Source organism: Peromyscus californicus, unplaced genomic scaffold (assembly GCF_007827085.1).
Source record: "Peromyscus californicus insignis strain IS unplaced genomic scaffold, ASM782708v3 Scaffold_1__1_contigs__length_55948999, whole genome shotgun sequence".
Taxonomy (NCBI): Eukaryota; Metazoa; Chordata; class Mammalia; order Rodentia; family Cricetidae; genus Peromyscus; species Peromyscus californicus.
In genome coordinates this window covers 7,076,864-7,098,868 of record NW_026294492.1, presented here as the reverse complement: position 1 = coordinate 7,098,868, position 22,005 = coordinate 7,076,864, and the positions used below count along the sequence as shown (strand labels likewise).

Here is a 22,005-nt window from a genome sequence, read left to right as displayed (position 1 = left end):
CTGTGGAGTGTGCGGGGCTGCAGGTTCAGTTCTCAGTACCACAGTAACAAGCAATCCAAGGGAAAATGAACAGGGAGAGCAGAAACAGAGAGATACGTCCTTCTACGTAGACACATCTTACTCTGTGTGTTAAGAATACTTTGATTTGTGTGTCTGCTTTAACTATTACATTTAGAGTGACAGTAGAAACAGTTAAGTGGTCATCAGCTTCATTAATCATGACATGGTGTAGAGAATATTAAGCAATTTTAAGCCAGGTAGTTCACTCCCACATAGAGTAAACTAATGCAGAAATGCATAGTAAGGTTTGTTGTTGAAGATTAGGCGTGTGTGTGTGTGTGTGTGTGTGTGTGTGTGTGTGTGTACACTAGTGCAGGTTCCTGAAGAGCCAGAGGAGAGCACTGCACCCTCGAGAGCTTGAGCTGCAGGCAGTTGTGAGCTGCCCAGTGGGTGCTGGGACCGGATTCTAGTCCTCTGCAGAGCGGGTCCGCTTTTTCCCGAGCCAGATCTCCAGTGCCCGAGTCAGAAAAACGAGTATCTGCAGAAAGGAAGAAAATCAGATATGGTACAGGTTCTGAAGGCAGTAGAGAGGTTCATTTTCCCTCCCCTCTAGGCGTTGGTTTGTCTTTGAATTACAGTTGAGATGTGTGCTCTGTTCACTCTGTCCTGGGTTTGTTTGCCCGCCTGCCCGGCTGCCTGCCCGCCTGCCTCCCTCCCTTTTTTCTGTTTTGTTTTTTTGTGAGACGTAGTCTTACTCTAGCCCTGCCTGGCCTAGAACCCTGTGTGTCCAAGGGCTTAGATCCATGCTCAGTTGTCCTACAGAGATTGTCCTACAGAAAGCCTAGTATAAATGTAAGCGTCTACCGACCTATTGAGGGGACACTGTCTCCCGGTACTCAGCTTACACTCCTCCCTAGCACGTCTCATCATTCTTCTCGTCTTCTTTCTTTTCAGTTTTATTACATTTAGTTGTTTGTTTTTCGTGCGTGGGGCACACACATGCTGCTTCATGTATGTGGAGGTCAGAAGTCGTCTCTCCCTCCACCCGTGGGTCCAGTTGCCAGGCTTGGAAGTAGGTGCCCGCCCCATGCTTGGCCCCACTGAGCCTTCTCTCTATTCTGTTTGTTCTGTGAGCTAGATTCTCACTCGTGCGTGCTGGCTGTATTCCTGGGCTTAAGAGAGTCCCCTGAGTCAGTTTCTGGTACACAGTATACACACAACACCACACCCAGTTTATTGTTTAGAAAGAGCAGAGGATGGCAGTTAAATAAAGCTACCTAACTGCTTAGCAGATCATAATTTGGGTTGTTTGAGTTGTTGTTTGGTTGGTTTTCGAGGCGAGTTTTCTGCCCTAGCTGTCCTGGAACTCACTCTGTAGACCAGGCTGGCCTCGAACTCACAGAGATCCGCCTACCTCTGCCTCCTGAGTTCTGGGATTAAAGGTGTTCCACATCATGCCTGGCTATTTATTTTCTCTTTTTATATTAAAACATGTTTGTTTTTTGAGATAAGCTCCCTTGTAGCTTCAGGCTGGCCTCAAGCTCACTGGGTAGCTAAGAATGGCCTGGAACTCCTAATGCTCTTCCTCCCCGGTGGTAGAGCAGTTTATATTTGCCAGAGACTTGGTGAGTCCTCTATATACAGGAAGTGATGTTTTCGTTGGGTACTTTACTTTGATGTGCTCTGTAGAAGAAAACTCCATCAGTGGCATGCTCAGTGTTCAGCTTTTGAGAACTGTTTCAGAAGCATGTTCATGGAGGGAAGGGTATGTGAATACACCTTTCCGTGGGAAAGAAAAACCTACAGTTGTCACAGTGTTTTATTACAGTTTTGTGACCTTTCTATAAACAGGACAATAGCCTCATGTGGGTATAGTCATGAGAAAACACCCAGAGGTATACCAAAATGTTCAAAATAGTTGGCTGTTTTTTTTCTGCTGATTAAGTTTCAAATGATCTTATTGTAATTTATCATTTTTATAAAGATTTATTTGTTTTTAATTATGTGTGTGTGTCTGTTCCTGCACATGAAGGCCAGAAGAGGGTATTGGGTCCTCTGAAACTGGCACCACTATCTGGGTCCTCCAGAAGAGCAGCTGGTGTTCTTAACCCCTGAGCCATCTCTCCAGCCTCTGTATTTTACCTTTTATGTTTAGCTTTATGTTTTTCCTGCAACCCTGCGGCCTGTCATTTCTGTTATTAAACTGCAGAAGGTGAAGTCGATATCACTGGACAGAGTGGGAGGCTGCTGTTCTTTTCTATGCATGATTGACATCTGTCTTGTCCGCCTGAGGAAGTCTGCAGACTTACCAAAAAACCAGGAAGAACTAATATGGCAGTTACATAATTTGATTAGGAAATAAATGTGCATAAGTCAGTGACTTTGGTATTGATTAGCAATACCCTAGTAGGAGGAGGCAGTAGACCAAGTTCTCATAACATGAACTCTACAATTACTGAAGGATTCATTACCTGAAGAAAGTGATAAAGTTGCGTTATAAAATAAACCTTGGTGAAGTAGGAAAATACTTCCTTCCGTATGAAAAATTATTCTAAAGTTCATCTGGAAGAGGAGTGACGGAATTTTTGTAGCCCAGAGGCCTCCTTTCCAGCTGCTGCTCAGAGCAGCTCCAGGCTGGGTCTTTAGGTGGCAGGAGAGGCTTGCTGATGCTCTGGCTATCAGCCTGGCCTGGAGTCCTAAGGACTGAGAGCAGAGCTGTTGTCCTCTTGTTTGGGTGAGGTGTGATCTCACTGTGTGGCCCTCACTCAGCCTCCTGAGGGCTGGGGTTCCAGGCGTGCTCAGCACAGCCAGCCCCTGTCCACTGCTGACCTAATGTCTGGTTGTCCGCCTCCATCTTTAGTGCTGGAGCGTGAGGACTGTGGCCCTGCCCCGTTCTACCTTCAGTGCGTTAGAGGTCCCAGGGCCTTCATTTGGGTGTTGATCTTTATTTCAGATGGATGAAATTGACCTGTTTCGTTTTTGAAACAGTTTTAATTATGGATATCTGTGTGTGTATGCCCATGAGTGCAGGTGCCTGCAGAGGTCCAAGGTGTCAGGTCCCCTGGAGCTGGAGTTACAGGTGGTTGTGAGGTACCTGACATGGGAGCCGGGACTTGAACTTGTGTCCTCTGCAAGAGCAGTACGTGTTCTTAACCACTAAGCCCTCTCTCCTGCCTCGGTGAAGTTGATTTTACATCAGAAGTAAGCCTACCCATGTCCCAAGATAAATTGTTTCTCTGAGTAAAGATGGGGCTGTTTGGGGCTGGGGAGATGGCTTATTCAGTGAAATGCTTGCTAGCTGTACAAGGCACGACTTAGTTCAGATCCCAGCATCCCTGTCAGCCAGTCACAGCAGCACACACGTGATCCCAGAGCCGGAGAAGTAGAGATGGGAAGATCCTGGAGGTTCCTGACTAGCAAGCTCCAGAATTACTGAGTATCCTACTTCAAAAGTACAGTGGTGGCGCACGCCTTTAATCCCAGCACCCGGGAGGCAGAGCCAGGCGGATCTCTGTGAGTTCGAGGCCAGCCTGGTCTACAGAGTGAGTTCCAGGACAGGCACCAAAACTGCACAGAGAAACCCTGTCTCGGAAAACCAAAAAAAAAAAAAAAAAAAAATACAGTGGATTGTACTAGAGGAAGATAACTGATAACATGGACACAGACACATTTCTGAAAACAGGCTTCCATTGTCTGAACAGAAAGGAAGGTAACGGTGGGTTAGGGTTACATTTGTTTGTGAAATGTCTTTTTACTATGAAAGTTTGGATGCAGTTAGACTGTAAACAGATAGCTGGGAATAGGATTTTCCTCATCAGATTTGAAGTGAAGACGAATGATGAGCCTGTTATTTAGTCAAAGGTTTGGTCCACAGTCACAGAGAACATTTGTCTTTCAGGATAAACAGCTTGCCCACCATCTCTGCATTGAAGTTTAATGGCGCCTTGACCATGGCAGTTGGAACATCCACAGGGCAGGTAAATACGTCCAGGGTAGAAACTTCACATGTAAGCCAGTATTTTGGATATGTATTGGGAGACACATACTTGGGACAGGAAGTGAGACTGTTCTCTTTTGGCCAAGTAGAATGAATGTTCCAGAATGCTAGATTCTTCTAGCACCTGGGGAGATTTGTCTAGGTCCTTTGGAATTGGAGTTGAAGTGGGTTAGTCTTCAGACGTTTTTTTTTTTTTTTTTGTGTGTGTGTGTGTGTGTGTGTGTGTGTGATTTTTTTTTCCAAGATGTTTCTCTGTGTAACAGCCCTGACTGTCCTGGAACTCACTTTGTAGACCAGGCTGGCCTCGAACTCACAGAGATCCAACTGCCTCTGCTTCCCCAGTGCTGATATTAAAGGCGTGCACCACCACACCAACTCAAGGTGTGTTTTTTCCCCACGTAATTCTTCATCCTACAGTGTCCACAGAACTTGCCTTGTCTTTCCAGTCTGAAATGTATGCCTTTCCTTCCTTCCACACTCTTGTAAGTTGACTGACCCCAAAGAAATCAGAGATAACCTGTAATAGATTTACTGCATCTCATCAGGCCTAGAGGGGACCTGTCACCTAAGATGGGGAAACCCAGCTTCTGGGCTCCCCTGCCTCTAACGATGGAAATCTGTCTTGGACCTGCCAGGCCCTTTCCTGCTGAGGCATGCACCGGGCACATTCTCTGTCCTGTCGCCTGTCACAGCTGCACCTGCTGCGTCCTGGGCCATCCTACAGATATCCTTACAAACCTCTGTTCCTTTCCTATGTAGATCAGTAATTGTCAAATCAGTATACCTAAAAACTGCTCCTGGGCTTGACGTCATAAAACTGTATTCTAAGGGCTGACTTTCCTGTTAGGCTCTGAGTGAATGTGTGTGTTGTGTTCACAGAAGGGTATGGAATGTGCAGCAGTCATTATTCCAGGTTTGTGGTTTTTTAATTGATTTATTTTGAGACCGCCTCCTGTAGCTCAGGTTGGCTTCACACTCCATAAGTAGCCAAGAATGACCGTGAATTCCTGATTCTCTTGCCTCAGTATCCTCGGTGCTGAGGTCACTGGCATGTGCCCCCATGCCTGGTTTTTGCCATGCTGGGGAATGAACTTGGGGCTTTGTGCTCCTTAGTTAACACTCTGTTAGCTGAGCCGCCTCCCCAGCTCCCGGAGTTCCTACTTTTCAGTGTGCTGTTTTGAAAGTGGCTTGTCTGACTAGGGTGATCTGTTCTCTTCTAGGTATTGCTGTACGATCTCCGCTCGGACAAGCCGTTGCTAGTCAAGGATCACCAGTACGGGCTGCCCATTAAGTCAGTTCATTTCCAGGACTCGCTAGATCTGGTCTTGTCTGCAGACTCCAGAATTGTCAAAATGTGGAACAAGAACTCCGTACGTACTTTCTGCGGAGATTGCTTCCCGTTTTCCTTGCCTCTTCCCGGTGCTTCTGTTCGTTCAGCTGTGGTTTGGAGGCTTGTGTGGGTCCTTGAGAAGGGGGTGCCGAGTGGCCATCTGGGAAGCAGAGGCCCCGCCCTGTAGGACAGAGTGCATCTGTGTTTGCGGAGAGCTGACAGGAGCCTGTCTGCAGGGAAGGAGCGTCCCACTTGGCTGGCCCTGGCTGGCAGTGTTCTTCTCATTTGGTTAAGTGCACTGTGCTGTCCCATGCGTGAGGAAGTCAGGGCACCTGAGGACTGAACTCAGGGCATCAGGCGTGGCGGCGAGGGTCTCTGCCCCCAGCTGTCTTGCCAGACCCTGGCTTGCATGTTAGAAGTACATTAGAGGAGAAAAATTGCCGTGAAAGAGAGTCTGCCCCTGAAGAGCCAGCCTCTTATTTTCCTGTGGTCTGTGAGGGTGCGGGTGTGCTGTAGAGCCCTTGGGGATCGGAGGGTAGCTTGGGTGTTAGTCCTTCCACCGTGGGTTCCTCATAGAATCACGAAGGTCCTCAGGGCGGCACAGCAAACGCTTTGACCTGCCCAGCCATTTTGCCAACTCCATCCCGAGAGCTAGAGGCTCACTCGCCATCCCGGCAGAGTCTCAGGGCTGCTGGCTGTCTTTCCACGATAGTGTCGCTGTGTGGCCCAGGGTCATACCTCCACTAAGTAGGGTTAGAGATGGTACCTGTACAGTAATTTCATATGTCTGTCTGTCTGTCTTTGGTGGTGGTACTAGGATTGAGCCCAGGCCTTGCACGTGCTTGGCAAGCACTGTACCACTGAGTTACATCCTCAGTGTTCTTTTTACTTTTTATTTCAAGAGAAAGTTTTGGGAAGTAAATAGTGTTTTCCTAAGAATATTTGGATGCCGGGCGTTGGTGGTGCACACCTTTAATCTCAGCACTTGGGAGGGAGAGGCAGGAGGATCTCTGTGAGTTCAAGGCCAGCCTGGTCTACAGAGCGAGTTCCAGGACAGCTAGGGCTACACAGAGAAACCCTGTCTCAAAAAAAAAAAAAGATAATTTTGGTTTTTTTCCCCTCAACTCCCAAGTGTTAAAAGTAACACAATTCTGTATTGCTGATTTTAATCTACCTTCCTTTTTTTTTCTCATTTATTTAAAAGTTTTGTTGTTTTTTTTTTTTTAAAGGCAGGGTCTTATATAACTCAGGATATCATCAAAGGGTGACCTTTAACTCCCGGCCTATCTAGTATGCTGGGCCTCCAGAGCACATGATTGTAGGTGTGCTCCACCATGCCTAGGCTCATGTTTTTCATTTTTAAACCTAAGTATTAGCTGGGTTGGATGGCTCATGGCTATCTTCTCAGTACTTAGGAGGTGAGGCAGGAAAATCAAGTTCAAGGCCAGCCTGGGCTGGAGTGAGACTCTGTCTCAAAACCATTTTACATCAATAAAACAAAGTCAGCAGCAGTTGCCTCTGTTACTCTCTTTTTAAACATTAAAAATAAATATGTTGAAGTTTATGCACGTGTGTTCCTGCCGCATTGCTCAGGTGCCTTCCATGGAGAGGAATTGCAGGCATTTGCCAGCTCCCTGACTAGGGTGCTGGGAGCCGAGCTCAAGTCCTTTGGAAGGGCTGTGAGTGCTCTTCACTGCTGAGCCATCTCTCCAACCCCATAGACTCTAAAAATTCTGTTTTCAATATATACACTAACTCTGCAGTCTAAAAAGTGTCCATTTAAAAACAGAAGACGATCCTGAGATGGCAGGAGGCCCAGGATTAGAAATTCAAGGTCATCCTCAGAAACTGGAAGGGCCTATTCTGCACTCACTATCCAGGGCAGGTGCTGGGTTCTCCGGCTATGAGCAGCTCCCCACAGTCCAGCCACCATCACTCTGGCTTTTCCAGCCAGTACTTGGGGGGTTTTAATTTTGCATTTTAGAGCTAGAGAGATGGCTCGGTAGTTAAGAGCACTGGCTGCTCTTCTAGAGGACCCAGGTTCAATTCCCAGCACCCACATGACAGCCCACAGCTTTCTGTAACTCTAGTCCCAGAGGGTCACATGCCCTCTGCTGGACTCCCCAGGCACTGCATGCACATGGTGCATAGTCATACATTCAATAAAAATAAGTTCTCAAGATCTTACTTTCAAGCTTTGCATTTTTATCTCCACAAGTGGTGACCTTACTTTCTTTATTCTTCTGGCTGTCTTGGTGTTCGTTGCCCTCCTTGAGGTGTGTTCTTTCCATTGACTGTTTAGCTTACGAGAAGAGGACCAGCTTACAGCATTTCTGAATTCTTAGAAACATTACCCTGATTCTTGCAGGGGCCTTGACCATGCTTCCTGCTTTGTAGACTTTGGGTTTGGAGGGTTTGAGGACTCTTGGGGGAGTTGACATATCTTAGATGAATAATTTTTCTGGCAGTCTTAACTGATGGAAAAACTCTGTTTAACTGGATAGGGTGTGCTTGCCTATAACTTCAACACTTAAGAGGCTGACTGAGGCAGGAGGACCAAGAGTTGGAGGCCAGCTTAGACTATGCAGCTTAGACTCGAATCACATAATAATCATCATAATAAAATTAAAAAGTCTTGCTGATTGTTTTTAATTGTATAAGTGCATACATTTTATTTATGTAGAGATAGTCTCGCTATGTAGATAAGGCTTCCCTGGAACTCACAATGTAGCCCAGGCCAGCCTCGAACTCACCCTCCTCCCTCTACTCTCCAAATGCTGGGATTATAGTTGTGTGCCACCACAGCTGGCTCTTATTTCTGAAAACTCCCAAGATACTGTAAAGAAGGTGTTCCCTTGCCCTGGCTTCGCCCTCCATAAGCTGGCGACCATTCAGTTTGGCTGTGTCCTTCCAGACCCCTTATTCCTGCGTTCCTGTGCTCCCGGGTTCGTGACCTGTTGTTCTGTGTGCTCCATGTGTCTGTCGCTCAGGCCATCAGAGCTTTGTTCTCTTTCCTTTTCCTTGCCTGCTCCTTCCCACTTGAGTGGGAGATAGCCGGGCGAGTTTCACCGCTCTGATGAACAAAAACTTGGCTACTGTTTTTCCTGAACCGTGAAATAACCGTCCTGCCTGGGCTCCGTCTCCACCCTCTTCTGGCAGTACCACATGCTGGTGTCAGTCTTCTGGTCATGACTTACGGCTGCAAGAGCTGGCAGAGCTTGTCAGCGCCCCTCTTGAGGACATCACACCGTAATTACAGCCATCAATTCCATTTTGGCACTTCTTGTTTCTTAAGACTGAACACTTCCTCTTGACTCACAGACTACCCAGCTCTGCGTGACCTGCTTTCCTTGTTTATCTTTCTCCTGGTCTTCCTCCACCCCTGCCCCCTCCTGGGCCTTTCTTCTCCTCATTTCAGCAGCACAGTAGACTGCTCCTCACATTGAAAGTCGGGCATCTCGGCCTTCACGGTGTCTGGTACTTCGCTGCCCTTTGGGTTTGTGTGATACTGCTGCACAGCTCATCTTCCACTGCCATCCTCTACTGTGTACCAGCATCTCTGAGACTTGGAGTCTTCTGTTTTGTTTTGAACAGGGCAACTTTCTACTGCAGTTTTATTTCTAAAATGAGAATATTTGATAGGTTAATAAAACAAATAAGATTTTAAAGTATAAATTCTTTCAATTAGGTTATTTCTTTTTTTTTTTTTTTTTTTTTGGTTTTTTGAGACAGGGTTTCTCTGTGTAGCTTTGCGCCTTTCCTGGAACTCGCTTTGGAGACCAGGCTGGCCTCGAACTCACAGAGATCCGCCTGGCTCTGCCTCCCGAGTGCTGGGATTAAAGGCGTGCGCCACCACCGCCCGGCCTCAATTAGGTTATTTCTTTTGTGTAGCGTTAGGTAGATTGGGTCTCCATTTTTATTTTTTTATGTGCCATTGCTAAAAAGCTGTCTTTGATGATCTTAGTAATTCATTTTTGCTTACTGTTTTAGGGGAAAATATTTACTTCATTGGAGCCAGAACATGACCTTAATGACGTTTGCCTCTATCCCAACTCAGGTAGGCCCTCACGTTCCTGTGTTGTAGTTTTAAACTGCATTTGCTTCGTAAGAAGATAACATTGGCTCGGCCAGGACAGTTCTTGAGTTTTTCACTTACTTGGAAGAAGAAAGAGCAGGAAGTGGTGTGGATGATTCAGAAAGGGCCACTCTTCATGACTCAGTGCTCAGCCCGCCTAGCTATTAGTAGAAACTGCTAACAAAATGCAGGTAGGCAGGAGGTGAGGTACTATTTTGGTGTATTCTCTTATGTGATTAGTAATAGCATGTGGAAATTGAGGTTAGGGATTTGGAGGAGGCTGGAGTCACCTGGTGATACAGATGGTTATAAAGGTTTGGGATCTACTGCATCATGTACTGTTCAGCAAATTGTATGATAGGTTTCAAAATTCGGTAACACGTTCAGGACAGATCTCGAGTGGGGTCTGTGAGAATGAACCCTCTCCGTCTCTAGCTGTGTCCTCTAAGGAGAGGCACGCACAGTTCTGCTGACAGGATGCACAGCGAAGCCTGAAATGTCCCATCGTGCACGTGGAGACAGTACTGTGCCAGTGTGTTACAAGGAGTCATGAGGCAGAGCCGCAGGGCGTGGGAGGGGGGCAGAGGAGGCTTTCAGGGGCTTCCGTGGAGGGCGGTCATTGAACAGAGTTAGAGTGGCTTTGTGGGGAGGTGATCAATGAAAGACAGCGTCAGAAGGATAGCAAGGAGGGTTGTGGGAGGGCTGAAGTGGACGGACAGGTGGCTGCAGGTGCTGGCAGCCCAGGAGTGACCTGAGTGTCACCAGAGGGTCCACACAGATGGCGGTGGGCTGGCTTGGAGCTGGCGTGCCTAGGAAGTAGTGTTCTGAGTCGAGGCAGCAAGCACACCTGTGTTTCTCACATCTAAGTATTAAGCAGTGACAGGAGAGGCGTCGTGGCTGTTTGCCGCAGGCCAGCACCCGGACCCACCCAGTGCACCATAGTGTAACACATGCAGCCGGCCCTGCGCTGACCACAGCCAGCACCCGGACCCTCCTGGTGCACCACAGCATGTGGTCTGCAGGTAAGCAGGTGTGCTGAGAGAAGGTTCTTAGACAGGTAAATACACATTGATGATTGAAGAAGAGGAAGTGGGTATGATCACCACAGGGGACATGTGAGATTGTAGATAGCAGGAGCCAATCTGGGGAGAGCAACAGGGAGAAGAGTAAATGGAGAAACTTCACAGGATCGGTACAGTGGTGAAACGCCAGGCATTTCTGACCTGAGGTAGAACCTGAGACTGTCTGCTTGCAGCTGGGGCCTGAGGACAGAGCGGACTCGCTGGTGTTTTCAGTCTGAGTGCAGAGGTGTCAATCTGTCTGTCACTCACTCTAACCGGAGCAGTCGGGCTCATGTTTGTTGTTCTTTGTGTCTGGCTTTGGGCTTTATTTATTTCTTGTTTGTTTGTGTACTGTTGGGTTACTGAGAAAGAGTCTCCCTGTGTGTTCCAGCAGCTTTCCTGAAGCTCACCACGTGGCCCAGCCTGGCCTCAAACTCACATTCTCCTGCCTCAGCCTTCTGGGTACTGGGTTGTAGGCCAGTGACATCACACCCAGTTCTCTGCTTTCTTTCTTGCTCCATGAGTGGTCCTAACAGTTGGGTAGTCTACCAGGGTTAGTGACCTGGCTGGTATACGGATGGCCTTGGTTGGAATCTTCTGAAATGGATTCTGGTTACATGCTGCTAGGGAGGGGAGGTGGGCACTGGAGGAGCTTGTCACTTGCATGCCACCTGTAAGAACTGCAGGGTCTTCTGCAGAGTTGAGGGGCTCGTAGGGAAAGGTGCTGAGGTCCTAAGTGACGTACTGAATGACCTAATGTGGATTCTGGGCCACAGAGGAAGCTCAGAGAGGATGGAAGAGAGGGGAGGAGGAAGGTCGGCAGGTGAGGGAGGAACAGTCTGAAAGGGTGGCAGAGAGTGGTAAGGGACCTTCATTCCAGAGGATACGGCCCCACGGACCGTGTGTGCGTGTCCCCGTCTCGTTCACTGGGTAAGGCCAGCCAGTCTTGTGGTAGAACGTCTGTCTGTCTCTTGGATATATGTGTTGCCCTCTTGGTGTCATTTAGCTTGTTTTCTGTCCCATTCTGGACCTAAAGTAACAGTGAAAGGTTGATTGAGCTTAGCAGTCAAGTCCCCCAACTTGATGGAACTTAGTGAGGTCCGCTAGCGTGATGAAGTGTGTTTAGGTTAAAGATCATGGACAGGCTGGGTATGGTGGCACACACCTTTAATCCCAGCACTTGGGAGGCAGAGGCAGGCAAATCTCTGAGTTTGAGGCCAGCCTGGTCTACAGACCTAGTTCTCGGACAGTCATGGCTACAGAGAAATCCTGTCTTTTGAAAGAAAAAAAATAATAATCATGGACAAACGTTAAGCCAGACTGCGGGCTCTGCATGTCAGATCTCACTCCAGCAGGATCCTGCTGAAGGATAAGGTTGGGTTGGTGTGTTTGGGAATGTCCTTTACCGTGTGTGGTTTGGACGAGGAATGGCTTTTTCTGTCAGGTGACTCAGAAGAGGCGGATAGGTGCACACTAGCCAGGCCAGTAATTGTTTCACGAGACCGTGGTGCAGGCAGGTGCTGGCCTCGGCCCGTTGGCCTGGGCTCCTTGCTGTGCTCGGAGGCTCTGTTCTGCGCTTGCGTTACATACTTGCTCTTCCCTCTGCTCTGTGCTGCGGTCTTAATCTCTAGGTGCTTAATCGTAGTTTAGAAAAGCCAAAACCCCCTTTTTATATGTTCACATACTCATTTTTGGAGCAATTAGAACCTAGTCATGACACTTGTTTAGTAATGTTTTTCTGTTTGTAAGGCAGCTCAGAATATTGAGACATGATTTTTCCTTCCTGGCTCATTTCCTGCTCTTTATCTGGCTACTGGGGCAGCCCCTTGTACAGGTTCCATGCATCGAGCAGCCGTGCTGTGTGTCAGGGCACTGGCAGGCAGCACAGCTCTGGGACCTGGTGTGCACACTTCGATGATGCAGGAACCATGTGAAGATGAAGCAGGATCGGAGGTTCAGAGCCATTGGTAGAAAGGGAAGAAGGTGGGCGGGCTTTGGACTTGAGAAGACCTGCTTCAGGCTTAGTTATGCCCATGATGCCCCTCAGCTTTCTTACCTGCCACACAGAGCTGCAGGAGACCACCTGGACTGTGGAAAATGCCAAGTCGCTCTCCATCTCCCTCAGCATGCTCCAATAGCGCATGGCATGGCCAACAGCCACTGGGGTGTTTGCACACGGAGCCTCCCACGGTGAACTTACACTTTCCGTGTCAGTGAGAAGCTGATCAGGCAGATGCATCCTGCCATCCCTCTTCCTAGAATGTCTGCCCTGACCCATTCAGAGTGACTGAAGCTGTGTGTTTCATGCTTCAAACATGGCCAGCCAGCCGGCCTGCCTGCCTTTCTGTGCTTATTTTAACCTGCGGGCCCCTTGCAGATTGACGCTTTTGTACAGTACAGAAAAGATGAATTACTAGCAAAACATCACACGTGGGATAACGCCGTCCTGTGGTTTTCTCTTGTCCTTTCTTGACACTGCTGTGTTAAGCTGCCTATGGGCTCTTAGATTTCTTTTATTTTCTGTACTCTTTCTCCAGCCTGGTAGCAGGTTACAGGTGGCCCAGAGAATGCACCCTGAGTAGCACTGCTGTAGAGCACTGCTTCTGGACTTGTGTCTTGAGCCTTGGTGAGCCTTTTCCTGAGTGAGTGAGTGAGTGTGTGTGTGTGTGTGTGTGTGTGTGTGCGCGCGTGCTCTTGCACTGTTCTGTCAGATCTCTGTCACCACTCCCGTTGGAGGAGAGTGTCTGACTCCAGATGCTTATGTCTTCTCCCTCTGAACAGTGTAGTTTCTCTTGGGAGCAATAAGCAGCAGCATTTTGAGAAATTGGGTAGAAACACTGCCCCTAATTCCAGTCACCTCCAAAGAGCCGGGACTGCCCGTTAGAAGGAGTGGCTGCGTTAACCCATGGTCCCCATTCTGCTCTTCGAGTCACTGCTGTTCTTTAGTTTGACATTACGTTAGAAACAGAAAGCAAGCTGAGGAAGGCGGGTCGGTAGCTACACGGAGATGGCGGGGTTGTTCTGCATCTGTTGGTGGGATTTAGACTATTTAATGGTTTGTTTGATAATGTAAGAAACCTTTTCATTTTATCTGTTTTGAGTAAGTTTTCGTGTTCCACATTGTATGGGCTAGTGATATTTATTTTAAAGGGCACCATGCTCACTGAGATCACATACAAGCTTCAAGGATCATACATTACCTTGTAGAGGATCAGGTAAATGTTGGCTGAGTTCATGTGTAGTCATGAGAGGATTGGCTGTAGTACATCTTGCCGTCTTGGAGGTGCTGCAGAAAACTTGGGGGTACTTGCTGGCAACTAAACCATCTAATACCTGACACGAAGTAGCTAAATGCCTACAAGTGATGGATTTCTGGGTTGCTGGGGTTCTAGGGAACCTTTTGTTGAATGATAGAGCTGCCCTCCTGCCTGGTTTTGCTTTCTTGCAATGGGGATGCCATGGAGACTAAATTAACTTCCTAGTGGTTCATTCTTTAAATTCCCTAAGATGATCGTGGCACTCTGACATATGGATCTTAAGAAAATGTTTTCTGTGTGAATGTTCTGCTTAAATGTGTCTGTGTACCACGTGCATGCTTGTGCCGAGAGTGGTCAGAAGAGGGTGTCAGGTCCTCTGGAACGGGAGTCCAGAGAGTTGTGAGCCACCGTGTGGGCACTAGGAACTGACCCTGGCTGTCTGCAAGAGCAGCAAGTGCTTTTAACCACTGAGCATCTCTTCCACCTTGACGTGTGGGTCTTTTGGGGATAGCTCTGTATAATGCTCCCTTAGTCATTTGATCTGTGGTCAGCGGTGAAGTTCAATGCAAACGTTCTGATGCTGGGATCTTTGCTCCCTTGAGTCCTGACTGCAGGAAGGAACCTTTGTCCCCATTATTCTTCTCATATTGTGCTCCTTATGCATGAAGCTGGAAATGTTCCAGATCTTGTGTAGAGCTGAGTGCCTCTCTGGAGCCTGCTCATGGCCTGAGCTCCTCAGGAAATTCATACATAGGGGTTCTTCCATGGGGAGTCAGCTGTCCTGCCACTGAGGTCCCTTGCCCAGAAAGGCAGCTTGCAGGTACTGGCAACTCAAGCCTTTCAAAACGTTAAACAAGTAGAAAAGGGTCCTTCTTGTCATGTGGTTAACTTTTTCATTGTTTGTTTTTAGGGATGCTTCTTACTGCCAACGAGTCCCCCAAGATGGGCATCTACTACATTCCGGTAAGAGCCAGCAGGAGCAGGCACAGGGTTTGTGTGTGAACTGGTCATGTGACAGCCTTTGGGCTCTGTGTGGCTGTGCCGCACCACAGACTCACTGTAGATTCAGCGCGCTCTGCGGCTGAGTAAATGTCTCAGCATGCTGCTGTGGGGATTGTTTTGTGCTGTCTTAGCATAGGCTTGAGAAAACTAGTCTTCTCAGCATGCTTCGTTGTTTGCTCTGCTGTGGAGTGTTTCAGGATCTAGAACTGGAGCTGTTGACTCAGCGGAGGTCTAAATCAGAACAGAGTCCAGCACTCCTCTGGTTACCTCACGGCAGGCTGTTTCTGTTAGAAGTAAGGTGCACTTGAGAGAGGCCGTCTCAGTCTCATCACAATCTGTTGTTATACTGTCACCCCTCAAGAATTGTTCTTCTGCACCAGGAGCCCCCACACTTTACCGTTTAGACTATAGAAGGAGAGAACAGAAAGATGTTCTCTTCGGAAGGCAGCCTTCGTGTAGAGCTGGCATTAGCCATTCTGAGGTCTGGGGGGAGAGCTGGGTGACGGGCCTTACAGATGGGAGGACTTGAGAGCTGGACTCTGACTGCTGTGGGCCGCCAGTCATGGGAAGTCTCCTTGGAGTAGCTCAACTGTGTGTGGATTGGTTTTTACCGCTCCGCCCGCTGCATCTGATGCCACGGCACTCCGAAGTGTTTGTTCTGAGGCTGTTCAGACAGGAAGCTGCTGCTTTTCCTGCACTGTCCCTGCCCCTCCCCCAGCCGCACGGCCTCCACTTGTGCCTGGGTCCCCGTCTTCCCTGGTCCCTGTCGGTTAATAGGTACCCGCTGGCTGCATCAGCCGTGTGCCAGGCACGGTGCTGGGTGCCAGCAGCACCAGAGTGCAGTCTGTCACCACTGCTCCATCCTGGGTTAAGACGGGAAGAAAGGCGGGTTGGGGTCCGGCCGTGAGCTCTAGGAGGAAGATTCTTCGAGAGTGCCTGGGAGGAGAGACCCCTACCCCATTGTGGGCTAGGTGCCTGTGGGAACTTCAGTAAACTGCACAGAGTGACTTCAGGGCAAGCCTGGAGGTTGATTCTGTAGACTAGATGGAAGGGTGGGCTAGGTGCCTGTGGGAACTTCAGTAAACTGCACAGAGTGACTTCAGGGCAAACCTGGAGGTTGATTCTGTAGACTAGATGGAAGGCTGGAGTAGCATTCAACCGCAGGAAACTACCTGTGGAGAGGGAGCTCAGGGAGAAAGACTCATGGGGCAGAGCAAGTGCCAGACTGGGAAGGGTCAGAAGTGTGTGTGTGAGGGGCACAGGGAGCCTGGTACACCTCAAGCAGCCAAGGGAGAGCCAAGGCTGCCCTTTGGAAAGGTTGCTTTGGCTTATTTTTTTTGTTCCAAGTGATGGGGACTTCGGGTGCAAGTCAAGAGGGGCTGATGCAGCCAACAGTGAGAAGCGGCCCTCTCGACTCCAGCCTCTCCCAGGCCCTGAGTTTCAGCTTGGTAGCGGAGATTGGACAGGCAGCTGTGGAGTGGATCCAGAGCTCGGGTGCCTGCACATGCAGGACCAGTGTGCACAGAGGTCTTGCTAGGCCGAGCTGCAGGTTGTCCTTTGCTGTCCTTCCTGGCCCCGTCTGTCCCCCACTCTTGCACCAAGTCCTGTTCCTCAGCGCCGCCATGTCTGTACTTGGCACCTGCTCTCTCCACTGCTCCTTCAAAGAGCGAGCCCCGGGCTGAAAGCTTGCCATTTACCGGAAGATTGATATCAAACTTGAGGAGCTGCATATGGCCCAAGGCTCGGGTGAGGCCTAGAGAACCAGAGACGTGTGTGTTTAGTCCATGGCTGGTGCCAAGTGTAGGAGGTCTGACCTGTGATTTGTAGGAACATCTTATAAATCAGTGCGGCCGTCCCACGTCCCTGCAGGCTGAGCTGCAGAGAAGGCAGCTCGGTGTTCTCTGAGCGTGTTCGCTTTTGCCCTTCCAGCTGATCCCATCTTTCCTGAACACTTAGACTCTCTGGAGACTGACACAGTCCTGACTTTAGCTCCCCACACCCTTGCCTGTGCTAATCTGTTGAGACCATGTGGGTTCCCCTCGTCTCCATCCCTCCCCCTGGTCCTTTCCTTTGCCCTCTCTCAGGGAGTTAGTTCTGTTGTGTCTGCTGTCTCGCTCGCGTTAGCGGCTAATTTATCAGTGGTTCCACAACCAAGGACGAGACAGCTGTCCAGGCTCAGTTTTTCTCTGCCGTGTGGCTCCATCTCAGGCTAGTTCTGCAGAGTGAACACCTTTGGCAACTGTAGACTCCTGAGGGAATCCAAGTGCTCTGTGACACACCTCAGAGTCCAGCCGTGAGGTTGGTACTGCACTGGAGTGTCCCTGACTTCCAAGACTCTGCGTCCAGCAAGCCCCTGTACTTGCTGGCATTGCAGTCTCTGGGCTGCACAGCCAGGAGACCCTGGGTCCCGAGTTGCTTGCATGGTCCATTCTGGATGTGCATGCATATCAGAGGAAACTGCATTACCTGCCTGGCCTGGGCTCTCTTCCCACCTCTAAAGGGTAGGACACTTGGCTCAGAGCCTCCCTTTCTGTCTGCGTTCACTCTGGCGGCTCATCGCCCCGTGCTTTGTGACCAGCTACCAGATTCCTCTCCAGCTGACAGGTGTATCCCTGTCTCCTTAGCGCTTCCACTTGGACGTCTTAACTGTACACCACGTGTCCACGTGCAGCCTCAGCAGCAGCCCTCGGTCTGCACATGGCTCCTGCGGGCTTGTCTGGAGTCATCATCTCGGCCTCTTAACCCGTTTCTTATTTTACTTTTGTCCCACGTTCAGTCTGCCCCCCTTTTTTTTTTAAAGATGGGGGTCTTCCTGTGCCGTCCAGGCTGGCCGTGGCCGTGAACTTGCAGTTGTCCTTACCTCAGCCTCCAGTGTTCTGGGATTACACACGTGCTCTCCCATAACTGGCTTTGCGGTCTGTTTTCCGTCCATCAACTAGCTTGACTTCAACAGTAAAAATACAGATGGAACAAGCATACATCAGTTCTGCGATCTGCTTAAAACTGGTCCAGACTAATGTCCTGACTCCTCACACAGTTATGACGCTCTGTATGAGAGCCAGAAAAGGCTAGAGACCAGACTCTCTGTCTTGTCTCACCCTCTTCAGAATAGATCTTATTCTATTATCTGTAAGAAATGGCTTGTAGATAAAAGCCATTTCTGCTAAGAATGATCAGACCAGATTGCCAGCCAAGCCAGTCATATATTAACCAAACCCAAGCACAAAGTTATTAGAGAGGAAATGCTTTTCTGGGTGGGTGGTGGCCTCTGGTGAGCTGGCTAGGTCGCGTTAGTTTGACTCCAGCTGGAGTGACCTGGGAAGAGGGAACCTTGATTGAGGGATTCATTACCTTTATCAGATGGGCCCACAGGCAAGGCTGTGGGCATTTTCGTAATCAGTTACTGATGTGGGAGGTCCACCCCGCTGTGGGCGGTGCTCCCCTTGGACAGGTGCTCCTGGATAGTGTAAGAAAGCAAGCCATGGTGCCCCACGCTTTCAGTCCCAGCACTTGGGAGGCACAGCAGGCAGATGGATCTCTATGAGTCCAAATCCAATCTTGTTTGCATAGTGAGTTCTAAGCTAGCCAGTGCTACATAGTAAAACCAGACCCTGTCTCAAAAAGGAAGAGAGAGAGGGAAAGATAGAGGGGAGGAGTGAGGAGAGGAAGAAAGGCAGCTGAGCAGGCCCCAAGGAGCAAGCCAGTGAACACATTTCTGCATGGTTCCTGCCCCTACTCCAGTCCTTCCTGACTTTTCATGTTCAGCTGTGATTGAGACCTGTAAGCCAAATAAACCCTCTTCTCCCCGAGTTGCTGTCAGTCGTGGTGTTGATCACAGCAATACAGAGCAAACGGGCACACCCGGGGCCTGGACATAGGGCCTTGTACATGCTGGCCCAGCGCTGCACCACTGGACCTCCCCAGCAGTCTGAGCAGAAAGACTAAAGGTGGAACCAAGAGCGGAGGTCTGCTGCTTCCTGGAGTCACCTGTGGGAGCCAGGGTGCATGGAGCCTGGACCAGCCGGAGGGAGGTGCATTTTAGGGGATGTTTACCCACGTCTGTCTGTGGGCCATCTCTGAGAGACCTCCAGAACTGTTCAAGAATAACTTTTCAAAAGTCTTGTGAGGTTGGCCCTTGCACACACATAGTACAAAAAAAGCACTTGGCAATATTTTTGTTTGTTTGTTTTGAGACAGGGTTTCTCCATGTTATTTTGGAGCCTGTCCTGAATCTCGCTCCGTAGACCAGGCTGGCCTCGAACTTACAGAGATCCACCTGGCTCTGCCTTCCGAGCTCTGGGATATTAAAGGTGTGTGCCGCCGCCACCACTACTGCCCGGCTAGCACTTGGAAATTTTAAGAAGCCACCAATTAGGCGAGGGAACCAGTACATTTCATAAGCAGATCCTAGGGGAAGTCTGGGAAGGTAGCCGTTCACATAGATCAGGTCACACCAAATGGAAATATGCAGGCACAGGAGAAGCTTCTCCAGAGGCCTGGAGGGCTGACTGGCCACCTGTGTCACAGTTACAGACTGGATCCCATCACACCAGAATCAGATCATCTTGAAGGCTGTACTCTAGACCAGGGATCTTCTGTAAGCAAGGCTTTATTGGAAAGCAGTGCCCTCCAGTATTCTCACTGAACACAGCTAAGTGGTTGTGATACAGACCACGTGACCTGCAAGCCCCCACATACCCCTCTGTGCTTACTTACCTGTTTCTCTGTATGTCCATCCCCACTACCTAAAGCATGGGTTGTAGGGAAGTTATTTCTTTTCCCCAGCACCCACAGCATTTTGCCTCACTGTAAATCTGTGTTGAACAATCAGTGAACAAATAAATACATGTGAGGAGTCTGACGGCCAGATGCTGGGAGCTCTAGAGGGTGGTTGTGTATTCTGACAGCTCTAGCTGTCTTTAGATCAGACTGGCATTTTGCATGAGTCGTCTTCTGCTACAGGTACAGAAGTGGAGCCTGCTCCTGTGTCCGAGCATGCTTCTGTGTTCTGAGCAGCTCGGCTCTTGTTCTCTGGAGGCACATTCTGATCAATCAGTGTCGGGGACCAGCCCCCACACTTACCCCAGGGACTCGAGAGGAATGAGGGATAAGAGACTTAGTTAGAAATAGAGGGGAGAGAAAAACACAGGATAGACTCGGGTGGGCCTGGATCCTTAGCCATCGGCCCAGAACTTTATTCTAAAGGTCTATTTATAACAATGCCAAAGACTTCTAGGTACAGTCACCTGGTACCCAGGCCCATGGTCCAGTCAACCTCTTATGCAGTCCTGCTGGGTACAGCCACTAGGAAACCTATTGGGCTCCAACACACCAGCACACTGCAGTTTTGAGTGATGCAGGACCTTTGCATGGAGGTGCTGACAGATTGCTACAGCTAAGACTATCCAAAGATTTGACGCTAATTCTGTTTGCAGAATAGATTGATTCAACCCTTTTCTTTTGCTGCCGGGGGCCACCCTCAGCAGCACGGGGCTCCAAGGGAAATCCATGGAGGGGCATACTGTAACTTTTTATCTGGGGGAGCAAGGGAAAAGACACTCGCTCTCTTGATGGTTTCCTTGAGACCCTTTCTTTCTTCTTCTTTTTGATTCTGATTCTGTATTCTCTGTTTATCTCTATCCAGAGATGTCCCTTCTGTTCCTCTTGATGTGTTTCTTGTAACTCTCTTGATGCATTCCTCCTAATTCTCTCGTTCTTGATGTGTTCCTTCTCACTCTGGTTTTTTTCCTTATTCTCTGTCTTTATTTTTCCTCTACAGCTCATATACCCCAACAAAATCTTTCAGGCAATTTAGAAATTACAACGTGGTTACATTCTGTTTTTCAAGTGAATGATTATAATGAATACAAGTAAAAAACAAAAACAAAAACAGCGTGCTTTCTGTATCCCCTACAACATTTTATGGATTATAGGTGAAAAACAAATTATCCCCAAGAACCCACGTACATTCTTCTTTTTTTTTTTTTTTTTTTTTGGTTTTTCGAGACAGGGTTTCTCTGTGTAGCTTTGCGCCTTTCCTGGAACTCGCTTTGGAGACCAGGCTGGCCTCGAACTCACAGAGATCCGCCTGGCTCTGCCTCCCGAGTGCTGGGATTAAAGGCGTGCGCCACCACCGCCCGGCACCCACGTACATTCTTACCCAAGCAACTTGCTATGGATTAACAGAGTGTAAGCAAGCAAGGTATTCTTCTCAGTCAGGTGTTTTGGCTGCATTTTGCAGTTACAGAGAAGGGACCAATCACTTTATTACTTATCTTGAAAGGTAATCTTATAAGGAATCTTAAAGGAATCACAAACCTAAAATTTTATACATGAAAAACAGTCAGCTCTCCTTTAAATCTTTAGGGTGCATACCCACTCATCAAAAGTTTTTTATATCAGGAGATTGAGGGCAGAAATGGGTATAAGGAATTAATCATCAGCTTTGGTCATCAACCAATCCAAGCAAGACAGTACATCAGTTAGTAATAATTGGGCTGCTTTGGTCTCGTTCCCTGACCTTAACGAGTTCCTCACTCGGGTATGTGCCTTTCTAAAACTTTAGATTGTCTTCTTGGGTTTTTCACCTCAAAGCTGTTTGACAAAAACATCTTAGTCTAACTTCAAGTTCTTCTCAAAGCTTTGCTTCATCTATGATGCACTCTAAAACCTGTGAACACATCTCCCAACACTCAGGTTAAAAGAATTTAAGCTAGTTGGGCTACTGGGACTCAGTTGTTTTCCTTAATCATGAACCTAAGCCACAATCTGTGTGACTCCTCAATAGAAACCCACGTGTTCTAGCTGTGTGACACTTTCTTGTTTTATTTTTAATCCCCAAAACTCTATTTAAACTAACTATCAATTAGACAGTACAGCTTAGGAAGAAATCATCTTCACAATAATCTACAGGTAAAAATGACCAGTAGAATAGTATATTTCCATGAGATAAACACACTACATTACAGGCAGTGGGGATCTCCTCACACCCATTCACACCATGCCAGACACCAGAGAAGGATGGCAGCGGCAAACATGTAAAGGCACAGCAGGAGCAAAGGACATTCCGGGGTCTGTGGTCTTGGGGCCTTGCCTGTCCGAGATTCACCCGTCAGGGGGTTTCCTCCTGGTGGCCTGACACCTGAACTTCTGTTGCCACCTGCTGCTCCTCTGATATGGCCGCTGTCACTTTTCCTAGGAAACTGCAAGCCAAGGCTGTGTAGCTTTTTCTGTCTGTAAGGATATGTATTTAGCTTTTGCTCTCTATAAGGATATAGATGTAG

At 48.6% G+C, this 22,005-nt stretch overlaps 1 protein-coding gene across 2 annotated transcripts in view; it reads left to right on the top strand.

The window, feature by feature from the left end:
• Nol10 (nucleolar protein 10) overlaps nucleotides 1–22,005 on the top strand; it is an 83,709-nt gene that overhangs the window by 16,615 nt on the left and 45,089 nt on the right. For both annotated transcript variants that reach the window (XM_052745837.1, XM_052745838.1), the window contains 4 exons: nucleotides 3,899–3,977; nucleotides 5,218–5,367; nucleotides 9,318–9,384; nucleotides 14,631–14,683. In XM_052745837.1, coding sequence (XP_052601797.1) covers nucleotides 3,899–3,977; nucleotides 5,218–5,367; nucleotides 9,318–9,384; nucleotides 14,631–14,683 — 349 coding nt within the window. The remainder of the gene's footprint in view (nucleotides 1–3,898; nucleotides 3,978–5,217; nucleotides 5,368–9,317; nucleotides 9,385–14,630; nucleotides 14,684–22,005) is intronic.